Source organism: Bos taurus, chromosome 15 (genome assembly GCF_002263795.3).
Source record: "Bos taurus isolate L1 Dominette 01449 registration number 42190680 breed Hereford chromosome 15, ARS-UCD2.0, whole genome shotgun sequence".
NCBI lineage: Eukaryota > Metazoa > Chordata > Mammalia > Artiodactyla > Bovidae > Bos > Bos taurus.
Window position 1 is genome coordinate 53,467,648 of NC_037342.1, and position 12,925 is coordinate 53,480,572.

A 12,925-nucleotide genomic window follows, 5' to 3' on the forward strand; every position below is an offset into this window, starting at 1 on the left:
CTGAGGAGAACAGTATGGAGGTTCCTCAAAAACTAAAAACAGAGCTACCAAATGATCCAGCAATCCCACTCCTGGGCTTATATCAAGGGAAAAACCATAATCCAAAAGGATACATGCTCCACAGTGTTCACTATAGCATGACTTAAAATAGCCAAGACATGGAAGCAACCTAAATGTCCAATGGCAGAAAAATGGATAAAGAAGATATGGTAGACATATACAATGGAATATTACTCAGCCAAAGAAAACAATGAAACAATGCCATTTGCAGCAACATGGATGTACCTAAAGTTGATCATACTAAGTGAATTAAGTCAAAGACAAATATCATATGATATCACTTATATGTGGAATCTAAAAAATGATACAAATGAACTGGTTTACCAAACAGAAATAGATTCACAGACTTAAAACTTATGATTCCCAAAGACAAAAGGTGTGTGTGTGGGAGGGGTAAACTGGAAGTATGGGATTAACATATAGACACCACTGTTAATAAATATAAAACAGATAATCAACAAGGATCTACTGTATAACACAGGGAACTCTACTCAATGTTCTCTAATAACCTATATGGGAAAATAATCTGAAAAACAATGTGTGTGTGTGTGTGTATATATATATATATATATATAACTGAATCAATTTGCTGTATACCTGAAATATTTTAAATCATTTATTCTCCAATATAAAATAAAAATTTAAAAAAAGTCTTTACTGGACAATAGGTGAGATGACCTTAACCATTGTGACTGTATAATCAACAGAAATTTACTCCAAAATTTCATTTATAAATTGGGTGCCCAAATAATAAAAAGGGGAATTAAAAATAAGAGCTGCACGAGGCAGTGGCTTTGTGTCTCCTCAGCAGAGTACAGTAGTTAGAAACACAGAATGTGAAACCAGAATGCTTGGATTCCAGTTCTGTTTCTACCACTTCACTACTTGTGTGAAGCAAGTTATTTTACCTCTTTGTGCCTCCGTTTTCTCCTCTTAAAACAGAGATACAAGGATGTACTTCATAAGGTTGCTGAAGTAAAGGAGCTAACAAAGCGCTTAAGCAGTGTGGGGTACCTGGTCAGTACCACCATGATCATTTTCAGCTCAAACACTGCCTCTTCAGACAGCCTGTTCTTTCTCAGAGCATCCAGTACTCGTCACAATTGGTAAATATTTTTTCTTTACGATTTGTACTCCATTAAGACAGGGAATTTGCCTTATTTACTACTGTACACTCAGCACGTAGCACCGTGCCTGATACAGCACAGGTACTCAGTAAATACTGAATGATTTCGAGAAGTAGATATTAGAAAGGTGAGGTGCTGTGCCAAGGCAGAAAAGACGACAGCTAGGATTTGTACCAAGGTTCTAAGCGCCTACTTGGCTGCATGATGAATAATCTGGTCTTTGCATCTCCTGCCTGAGGCTTCCAAAGCACTCATATGCGTATCTTAGCTGAGTCCTGTTTTTCCGCTTCTGTGCTAATTCTCCTACCTGTCATCTTAGCGAACAATGCCTTCTCTTCACACATATGCAATTCCTCACTTTTCCTGAGCTCCTTCACTGCTGTGCCCACAGGATAAGCTCAGTGCAAGAGAGTAACCACTGTGACCACACAGGAGTGTGGCCGGGGCCATTCTGCATTCTGTACACTTTCACTGAAGAGATGACTCTACGGGAAACAGGTCGGCTGGGTATCCTCTTACCTGATCTGTTGTGGCTGGTGGTGGCAGAGCTGCGGAAATGGAGAGCATCCGCAGGGAGGCCGCCAACTCCTGAGGAGGTAGAAAGAAGTTGGGGACCACAATGGGCTCTGGGCTGTAAAGGTAGTTAAGGGACACAAATACCTGGAAATCGTCTCCTGACCAGTATCCTTTGACCTCAACCACTCTTTTATGCCCCCAGCCCCACCCAACTTACTCCTGTCCATGAATCCTTTGCTCAAGTGGTTCCCTATGCTGAGGAGGCCCTGTGAACTCCGTTACGATATAGATATAGATCAGTTTATACTTTATAGGTCAGTTCAAATCTCACCTTCTCCAGGAAGCCTTCTCTAAATTATAGCCCACAATGATCCCTCCTTCCTAGTCCAGAGCACAGTCTGAAACAAAGGTTAATGCTTACTTAATCTGATATGATTCTCCATTCGTTTCCCTCAGTATTCACTAAGCTTCTCAAAGGCAGAGGCACTGTACTTCCTTCAGTCACCTCACGAACTCCCTAGAGCCCGCGTGAGGCTGACAGGCAGCAAGCACTGGATGATTCTTGCTGAGGGCCTGCTGGTCAGAGCCTGACAGACGGGGTCAGAGTGGGAAGGCAGCTCCAGGGCAGTGCCTCAGGCTGGAAGGTGGTGCCCGGCGCCGAAGGAGGGCCTGTCCTACGTTCTGTGCTCACACGCAGAAATGGCTCTGATTGGGCACAGCTGACCCACCATCGCGACGTGGGCTCTGGAAGGCAGGTACTGGACTTGCACTTCTCTGTATGCTCTGGAGAGACCCAGTACTACTGGTTCAAAGTGCCGATTGAATTTGGGAGGGGAATATCTTTTTGGCCCCTCCTCGAGGCTTGCAGGATCTTAGCTCCCCGACTAGGGATTGAACCTGGGCCATGGAATGAAAGCACCGAGTCCTTACCACTGGACTGCCAGGGAATTCGAGGGAGGGGACTATTTTGATGGTCTACATTTTTGTTTGTTAAGTAAGCTAAGTATGGTTCTGATGCAAACTGGTCTAATACTGTTCTAATGCTAGACTTTGAACTTGAGGAGGGCAAATATGAGCTCTTTTTCATACTACATTCCTGTCACCTAGTATAGTACCTGGGACACAATAAATGTTTAATAAATATCTACAGAATGAGTGGGAGTGGAGTTGGAGACCATGATGAAAAGAACCCTTTAAACTCAGACATCCTCCAAGACCTCAGTGAGGTAGGGCCTAGCTGTTGTTGCTGCTCTGACTGCTGGGGACTCTGCCTGAGAGTCAGCTGATACTGTGGGGAGAACAGCTCTGCTGTGAGGTGTCCAGGGTGTGTTTGAAACACAAAGCTCCCCTTGTCAGCCCAGCAACCACCTGCCTTTCTAAGAGTCCTACTCGAGCAGTAATCGGTCTCACATTAGATGGTAACTTCAGGCAAGTTCACATTTTGGGCGTGTTCCTTCACCTATTCAGATCAGATCAGTCGCTCAGTCGTGTCTGACTCTTTGCAACCCCATGGATCACAGCACGCCAGGCCTCCCTGTCCATCACCAACTCCCGGAGTTCACTCAGACTCACATCCATCGAGTCAGTGATGCCATCCAGCCATCTCATTCTCTGTCATCCCCTTCTCCTCTTTCCCCCAATCCCTCCCAGCATCAGAGTCTTTTCTAATGAGTCAACTCTTCGCATGAGGTGGCCAGAGTACTGGAGTTTCAGCTTTAGCATCATTCCCTCCAAAGAAATCCCAGGGCTAATCTCCTTAAGAATGGACTGGGTGGATCTCCTTGCAGTCCAAGGGACTCTCAAGAGTCTTCTCCAACACCACAGTTCAAAAGCATAAATTCTTCGGTGCTCAGCCTTCTTCACAGTCCAACTCTCACATCCATACATGACCACAGGAAAAACCATAGCCTTGACTAGACGAACCTTTGTTGGCAAAGTAATGTCTCTGCTTTTGAATATGCTATCTAGGTTGGTCATAACTTTCCTTCCAAAGAGTAAGCGTCTTTTAATTTCATTAGATGGATATAATACCTTTTAAGGATGAAATGATGTTATACATGCAGAGTGCTTAGAATGGTGCCCGATACAGAGCATGTACTCAATCACTGTCAGCTGTTCCTGTCTTCCCAGTTGAGAGGGAAAAGTTACCACTGGTTCCTTCCCCCACTGAAACCTGCTTTCCATCCCCACCTCTGCACTGTCCTCCTAACACAAAAGCCCACTTTCTGCTGGATCCGCCTTAAGCATTGGGGGGGTGACCACCACTCCCTGAAACTGCTGCCCCCATCTCTTGACCAGCCCTCCTCTCTGGTCTCTGCTCCCCCCGCCCTCACATGCTGGTGGTCCTCAGGGCTCTGTCTCACGTGGCTCTCCCTGCCAACCTCGTCTGTTTCTAGAAACACTGACCTTTATAGCAGAGCTCCAAGCCGGCATGTCCTCCTCTCATAGGCAAAATGCAAATATGCAAAATGGAAATCTGCCTTTTTCCCTCCAGATTAACTTTGTGCGCTGTTCCCTACCTGGTAAATAACCTACTTGTGACAGAAATCTCTAAGTCATATCTTTCTGTTTTTGTCTTTCTCATCCCCTGCCCCTATTTAATCCTATCAAATCCCTCCCCTTCTCCCTCATCATAAAGCAGTCTATGCTTTAGGTGAGACTTTGTTCATTTGTTATTATTACTCCCAAGTTTCCTACCTGGTCTCCTTGCTTCTGGTCTCTCCTGACCTAATCCACCCTCTACAAGGCACTGGGAGAATTCTCTAATGTGTAAATCTGACCAACCATGCACTTGCTTACCACTAACATTTGCTGAACACGGTTTACCTACCAGCACCATACTAAGTAGTTTACCTTGTTCATTTAATTTTCACAAACCCCCCACAAGAAAAGTACTGTTTTAATCTGCTACTGTCATCACCTGTCTCCTACCTCATATGGGAACTTCTTGAGGTAGGGTTTGATCCAAACCTCTGTCCTTATTATATAGCACAGTTCAGTTCAGTTGCTCAGTCATGTCTGACTCTTTGCAATCCCATGAACTGCAGCACACCAGGCTTCCCTGTCCATCACCAACTCCCAGAGCTTGCTCAAACTCATATCCATCGAGTCAGTGATGCCATCCAATCATCTCATCCTCTGTCGTCCCCTTCTCCTCCTGTCTTCAATCTTTCCCAATATCAGGGTCTTTTCCAGTGAGTCAGTTCTTCACATCAGGTGGCCAAAGTATTGGAGTTTCAGCTTCAGCATCAATCCTTCCAATGAATATTCAGGACTGACTTCCTTTAGGACTGACTGGTTGGATTTCCTTGCAGTCCAAGGGACTCTCAAGAGTCTTCTCCAACACCACAGTTCAAAAGCATCAATTCTTTGGTGCTCAGCTTTCTTTATAGTCCAACTCTCACATCCATACAAGACTACTGGAAAAACCATAGCTTTGACTAGATGGACCTTTGTTGGCCAAGCTTTTCAATATGCTGTCTAGGTTGGTCATAGCTTTTCTTCCAAGAAGCAAGCATCTTTTAACTTCATGGCTGCAGTCATCATCTGCAGTGATTTTGGAGCACCCCCAAATAAGTCTCTCACTGTTTCCATTGTTTCCCCATCTATTTGCCATGAAGTGATGGGACCAGATGCCATGATCTTAGTTTTCTGAATGTTGAGCTTTAAGCCTACTTTTTTACTCTCCTCTTTCACTTGCATCAAGAGGCTCTTTAGTTCTTCGCTTTCTGCCCTAAGGGTGGTGTCATCTGTGTATCTGAGGTTATTGGTATTTCTCCCGGCAATCTTGATTCCAACTTTTGCTTCATCCAGTCCAGCATTTCTCATGATGTACTCTGCATATAAGTTAAATAAGCAGGGTGACAATATACAGCCTTGATGTATTCCTCTATTTGGAACCAGTCTGTTGTTCCATGTCCAGTTCTAACTGTTGCTTCTTGACCTGGATACAGATTTCTCAGGAGGTAGGTCAGGTGGTCTGGTATTCCCATCTCTTTAAGAATTTTCCACAGTCTGTTGTGATTCACACAGTCAAAGGCTTTGGAATAGTCAATAAAACAGAAAGAGATGTTTTTCTGGAACTCTCTTACTTTTTCTATGATCCAATGGATATTGGCAATTTGATCTTTGGTTCCTCTCTCTTTTCTAAATCTAGCTTGAACATCTGGAATTTCATGGTTTACATACTGTTGAAGCCTGGCTTGGGAGAATTTTGAGCATTACTTTGCTGGCGTGTGAGTGCAATCGTGTGGTAGTTTGAGCATTCTTTGGCATTGCCTTTCTTTGGGACTGGAATGAAAACTGACCTTTTCCATCCCGTGGCCACTGCTGAGTTTTCCAAATTTGCTGGCATATTGAGTGGCATTTGCATATTGCTGGCATTTGCAGCACTTTAACAATTGTGCTTTTGGGCCTGCAATTACACAGCACAGGGCCTGGCTATCCTTACTTTTTGGAAGAATGAGTAGTTTGGAAGGCCCAAATTAAAGCAGTATGCTTAGGACCTGGGCACATGTGACGTCTCCTCCACTGATCTTAAATTCTGAGCACACATAAACTGACTGCAGAGGCAGAAGCGTTAGAAGCCAGGGTGAATGAGGCAGGGAAGAACCTCGAGCAGACTGCTCACAGTGCTCAGCCTCCAGCCATTTCATGCTTAAGTCTCTCCTGAGCCCATACTCCCCAACCCTCAGGTTTCTGTCTGTCTTGCATCCAGAATCGTATCTGTGTGGTATGTACAAACGTTCCCACTCATTTGATTTTCTGAAGAATCCTGTGAAACGGACAGTTCACTTCAGTCTATATTACTGACCTTTTTTGTGTGCAATGTCTGGGGACACAGAGAATGACAGGGCCCTTGACTTCCCTGGGGCATATAGTCCGATAAGGGATTATTACCTCCATCTTATAAGTGAAGAAATCGAGGCTCAGAAGGGTTAAACTATATACCTAAAGTTATACAAGTAGTAAGAGCTAGGTCTTGAAGGGTCGAAGCCAGGTCCCTGACTTCTAGTAGAGAAATCACTGCAAAGCACCACAAAGGCAGCCTGCTTCCCCACGGGCCATGCGATAACCCGTTTGTCACTGGGATATCATGTGAGCTGATCAATCAGCTGTTTAGGCTATGGATGAGAGGGTTACTGATGGTCCTAAGTGGTTTCCTTTCCCCATAACATGCCCATCTGCATTTCAAAGGAGGAAGAGAGGGAGTGTTAGATACACTTCTCCTGACCAACACTGCCATCCTAGCGGGTGTGGGCAAAGACCATTTCAGTGGTACCCACTTCCCCTATATCTGGCCCCATCCCTTGCCTAAAAAAAAATTAAATAGTAGATGTCACTATAATTCTTAGTCTTTGTTTTGTTACATGCAAAACAGAAATGATACTGACTTTAAGGACTTCCCTGGTGCTCCAGTGGCTAAGACTTCAAGCTCCCAATGCAGGGGGCCTGGGTTCAATCCCTGGTCAGGGAACGAGATTCCACATGTCACAATTAAAGACCCCTCATGCTGCAACTAAAACCCAGTGCAGCCAAAATAAACAAATATAAAAAAAAACACACAAACAAAAACACGATACTGACTTTAAAGACTTGCGGTAACTGAACTTGCAATGTATGTAAAGCACCTAGCACATGGTAAATGCTCAATCACTGGTAGGACTCTTCTTCCCCTTTCTCTATACCCTCCCCTGAAACTTCAACTGAGAATAACGGTCTCATACCTTAGATGCAGAGCTTTGCCTTCATGTGTAAAATACCCGAAATTAATCAGATAAGTCAGGCTAGGATAGGCTAATGAAGGTGCTGTGCTTAGTCACTCCGACTCTTTGTGACCCTATGGACTGTAGCCCACCAGGCTCCTCTGTCCACAGGATTCTCCAGCCAAGAATATTAGAGTGGGTTGCCATGTCCTTTTCCAGGGGATCTTCCCAACCCAGGAATCAAACCCTATCTCCCGCATTGCAGGCGGATTCTTTACCGACTGAGCCATGAGGGAAGCCCAATGAATGTGCTACCAACATCTAAACCCAGTGCAAAGCATTATGCTTCAGAGGCCCGATGATAAGGGTAGAATCACAGCACCTGGTTAGTGAAGGTGAGTTTTCAGAAGGAAGGGGATATTCCCATGCCTCTGAGTGCATTTGATTGGGGCGGGGGCGGGAGGGGGGGGGGACACTTATCACTCATGTGGCTGGTCTAAATACCAGCATCCAAAATGCCTAAAGATGGCTTAAGGGGCTACTTGGGGGAAACACCAAAGGATACAGGAGGCTCTGCCTTGTGGACACCTCTGACCCAGAGGTTGTCTGCTTCTGCCTGATGTCAGGGCAGGTGATGGGTGGTTCCTTATGGTTTTCCCTTCTGTTTTGGGATGCTGGCTGCAGAGGGAATTTCTCAGAGCTATCAGCAGAGTCACTTAGCTCATCGGAGGCCACTTCCTTCTTAGCCTGGGACTGTGGCTTTGGGCCCTGGTCCTGGTCCGCCTTTGGTGAGCGCCATCCAACACAAGTGTCACTCTGCTGGGCTCCTGAGAGGGTCATGTGGGAGGTGAGCTGTGGGTCTGCTGAGGCAGGCTCTCCAACCCTGGCCTTAGAGGCCACACCCTCACAAGACGCAGTACTTTGGCTTGGAGAACCTTGCCTATGCAAGTAGGCATTGACAGTCCTTTCCGGGCTGGACAAAAAGCTATTTCTGACCCTGAGCTCCTCTCTGGGGAAAGACTCTGAAGGACAAGAGAAGGCTTCCCTCTGGGCCTCATCAGGCTGAGGGCTCATGCCCCCACTTGCATCTGACGTGAAACTGGACCACGGGCTAGTTTTGTCTGTCACAGTGGTGATCTCATTGAGGGTCCTGGGCTCGATGATGTCTTCCTCATAGTCCTCATCACTGAAAGCTGGGCCTGCCTCGGTGTCCTCGGTGCTCTGCATTTTTGTGATGGGTACCGTGTGCTCCAGGGCCTCATGAACCTTTCCTCTTCCACTTGAAGTCTCTTTAAGAGCGGAGGGAGGTGGGGAGCTCCTGCCCTCATCTGGAGCTCTTGCCAATGGCAGGTCTGGACTTGTGCTTCGTTCTTGCATGGTCCCTCTGTCCTGAGCATCTGGGAGGGCGGTGACTTCTCTGCTTCTACTCCTGGCTTGATGAGAACTCACAGATCCTTGAGAATTCCTGGTGAGAGTCTGCAGATCTGAACAGTAACAGATATCACTCTTACTACAAGGTATGGCCACAGACCACTCAACTCTCCCACACCAGGTTCCAGTTTCAGATGGAGTCTTGCAATCAGACTTCGAACAAACCTCAAAGATAATAGTTAATTCACTCCCAAGAATCAGTGAAACTATATTCAAGGCAATACAATTTCTAGCACTTTATTCTAATATCAGAAGACCAAAATCTAATCTATTTATAGCTGTGGTTACATCTGTGGAAACGCTTTCAGAGACTATCTGCTCATGCTCAGGAATTCTTGGGAGCTGGGAGTCCTGGTGGGCATGTTCAAGCTTCCATTTACTTCAGTAATTACCTATATCAAAAACCAAAATGAGAATCCACTTATTTACCTATTTGATGACAATTAGTAGAACTATTTACTTGGAAAATAAAAGCAAGGAAATAACCATCACCCAAATGGTAAGGCAAGGGAGATACACGGAGAGAATGGAGGCAGCGTGAAAGGAGCACAGGCTTTGGAGCCAATCTTGGCTTCAAATCTCTATTGTTACTTGTCAACTTTGTGGTTATGAGCAAATTATCATGAGTCTGTTTATCTTTACAACGTGATAAAACACCATCTTTTTCACAGGGTCATGGGGAAAAAAATACATGAGATGAATGAACATAAATGAGCCCATACAAAGGCAATCAGTAGCTCCTTTCAACATTCATTCTCTCCTTTTGAAAATCAGTTCTCCTTCTGTCATTCCCTGCTTAGAACTCCCCATTTTCTTCCAGAATAAAGATTAAACCCCCAAGCTTGCCTTTAAGGCCCTTCGGCTTTAAGCCTTTGATTCTCCTTGCTCTCTTTACCTCTAACCTTTAAAGGGATTCCCCTAATCCACGCTCACCTCCACCTCAAACAAGCCTCCCTCTGTTGTGCTCTTATGCTTTCTTTCTGGGGGTCAGCTTCTTCGGTTGACTATAGAATGTATGCTTGATGAAAGCACAGACAATGCCTGTCTTATCCACCATCGTGTAATGCTGGAACTAGAAACACAATAATGTCTGGCATAGTTGGTGATCAATAAAGAGCTGACTGATTATTTCCAAGCAAGTGGAAGCTAAATACAGAGTACACTGCTGTGGTTCTGGTTACCAACAGGTTATATATCTGGGAGAAGATTAGATTTGTGTTTAATAGCAACCATGGTGGCTTTTTTCCTCCTTTTAAAGGGAAAAAACTGAACTTACTCATCCCTCTGTAGAATCTACACATTTTGCTTGAGCAAAAGTGATACCAAGTGAGGGCTAAAGATGTTGATCTAGTTGATTTCTCAGTATTCCCCCGGGTGTGCTTCGTACAGTTTTCCAGACCTTAACCCTAGATTCTGATTCAGAGGAGCAGAGCAGAACCCAGGAATTCGTATTTCAAAATAAGTGTCCCAGGTGATTCTTATGCTCAGGCAAGTTGGAAATATTTGTTCTAGAGCAGTCTCTTTCTGGGCTGCACAACAGAATTACCCAGAGAGTTTTGAAATATCCTGATGCCTGGGCCCCACCCTCAGACATTCTGCTACACTTGACCTGTAGTGCAGACTGGGATCTGGATTTTTTAAAGTTCTCTCAATAATTTTAATGCAGTAAAGCAAGAATTACCATTTTAAGGGGTTTTTGAAAGGGTGGACTGTGGACCACCAACATCTAGCATCATCTGGGATGCTTGCTAAAAATGTAGTCTTCTGGCCTTGGAGAATTAAAATTTTTAATGTTTGTGGTTGAGTTTTTCAGAAAACACAGTGGCATGTGTTCAGAAACTGCCACTGCAGAAATCATCTAACCGACTCCCCCCAACCCTTTTTCTGGTTGGGGAAACTGAAGCTTAAGAAGGGAAAGCATATACTCAGAGTCAAATAGTACGTCCGTGCCAGAAACCCCCAAGGACTCAACTTGGGTCTCATGCCTCTTAGTCCAGTGCTCTTTCCATTGCATACATTTTCTCTTTCCAAAAGGAAGATGGCAAGTAAGTACGATGGTCACAGTTGTTGGTCTGTATCTGTCATAAGGGCTTGTCTGCACACATTTAAATGCTTTCTGAATAAGCACCCAGTGACAGTAACTCAACAAGAGCCATACCCGTGATTAAGGAGCTGACTTGCAACACCAGGTTATTGGATTTCTCCAGGATGCACTGGCTCTCGGGGTCTAGGCTGCTGGCTGCTGGCCGAAGACGGTCTGTCTGACTCTCCTGGCACTGCAAGATGGCAGTGTGCGTCTGAGGGCTGAGGGGAAGCAAAGGCTTGGTGAGCTTCTGGTTGAAGTACCGCTGCATCTGATCTAGCTCACTCAGATTCCTCCTGCAAAAGAAGAGAGGGAGAAGACAAAAGGGTCATTTACTAGGATTATGAGCATCTTTTATGTTCCTTTGACATTCTATTGCTTGAGCTAGGAACTTACTTGATCTATAACAGAAGGGCCCGTCTCTCTCCAATCCACCAATTCATCCTTCACCGACTACAATCCCACTGCCAAGGACATTTCCTCCTCCTGTCTGGCTAATGTAATTCCTCTTCTCATGTCTAGCAAATATTCTACCTCCTTACAGGGAACCATTCTTATCATCGTTCCAGTCCTCACTTTCCCTAACTCTGGGCTAGCACTGATCCGTACTATCTTAAAACCATTTCTGGCATACTTCAGTCCATGGGGTTGCAAGAGCTGGACACGCCTCAGCGATTCAACAACAACAACAACAATTCTTGATCCTTCAAGCAAGTGACCTCTTATAGCAAGCCTTCCCTGACCCTCTAAGTTGGTTTAAGGGCCATTCCTCTGTGCTCTACAGTTCCTTCTGTACTCTTCAACCACATGATTTGTTTCACATCAATTTCCCCTAATGTGATGTGAACTCTGTGCTGACTCCTTTGTATCTACTGCACCTAGGACAGTGGTTGGCACAAAAAATGAATGCTGTATGGATAAACAGACATGAATAAATGACTTAAAATCTTTAATTCAGAAGTCTTTAATGGGGCCACATTCATTCTTACTATTCCAATGAGAAATCACACCAACCATGATCACCTTCACTTGCATAGGATTTTATGTTTTATGCTTTCAAATACATTATCTTGTTTAATACTCATCCAACCAGATGAGGCCAGCAATTACTGTTTTACAAATAAGGAATGTGAGGTTCAGAGAATTTAAATGATTTGTCCAGACACGCAGTAGCACACAGTTACTCAGAAACTGGAACTCCAAGACTTACGCTTTTTCCGTTATAGTAAAGGCTCTGTTCCAACTGGGCTCATTTCTGCCTCATACCTCTGTGTGCCAGAACGTGAGTTCAAGCTGCTCTCTTCTCTGTCCCTGTCCTATTCACTTTTTAAGGTGTAGGTCACAGCTCTCCCTTTCAGAGTCCACTGCCCCAAATCAGTGGACCACCTCTCCCTTCAACTCCTTTACTCTTGGCATCTAACCTCCTGCCTTAAAATTTCCCTTAGGTTTTTCATTACGTGTCAGTTTAGCTTCCCTGCTTAGGCCATGAGCATCTGGTAACAGAAGACAGTATATCAAACTTCTCTATTTCTCTAGGTTTCTCAATGTGCTTGGCACAACTGGCACAACACAGACATTAACCCCCTGTGAAGTAAACAGTCTTTCTATCCTTTTGTTAAGAAGAGTCTGCGTATCTTAGAGTTGAATCTAAATTAAATGAGAGGACAAAGCTGATCCTTATTCTATTACTAGAAGCCACAACTCTATCAAATCACAGATTTACTTAGGTGTTTATATCTGGGTTTATGCTACACAGATTAGATACCTGCAGTAGGAGCATGCAGACACATGTAAACTTGGTGAAGCTTTAGAAAATATGCCAACCCAACTGCCCTTGTTTGAGGTTCTGGGTACGGAACCTATTGACACCAAGCTGCAATTTTCTCATCTGTGAAAAAAGTTTAGTAATACTCACCCTGCAGGTCTCACAGGATTGCTGTGACTCAAATGAAACACTTGTTTTAGGGCTTCATGAACCCAAAGAAGTAATGCAAAATTGACAG

At 44.6% G+C, this 12,925-nt stretch overlaps 1 protein-coding gene across 8 annotated transcripts in view; it reads right to left on the reverse strand.

Moving 5' to 3' along the window:
• The window catches only part of C2CD3 (C2 domain containing 3 centriole elongation regulator), a 125,775-nt gene that overhangs the window by 13,305 nt on the left and 99,545 nt on the right, over nt 1-12,925 (reverse strand). For 7 of the 8 annotated variants that reach the window (XM_059874992.1, NM_001078130.3, XM_059874997.1 and 4 more), the window contains 3 exons: nt 10,998-11,218; nt 7,974-8,892; nt 1,707-1,818 (listed from right to left, as the gene is read on the reverse strand). In XM_059874992.1, coding sequence (XP_059730975.1) covers nt 1,707-1,818; nt 7,974-8,892; nt 10,998-11,218 — 1,252 coding nt within the window. Of the gene's footprint in view, nt 1-1,706; nt 1,819-7,973; nt 8,893-9,060; nt 9,232-10,997; nt 11,219-12,925 lie in introns of those variants that run through there. The other variant, XM_059874998.1, reaches the window with a different exon arrangement.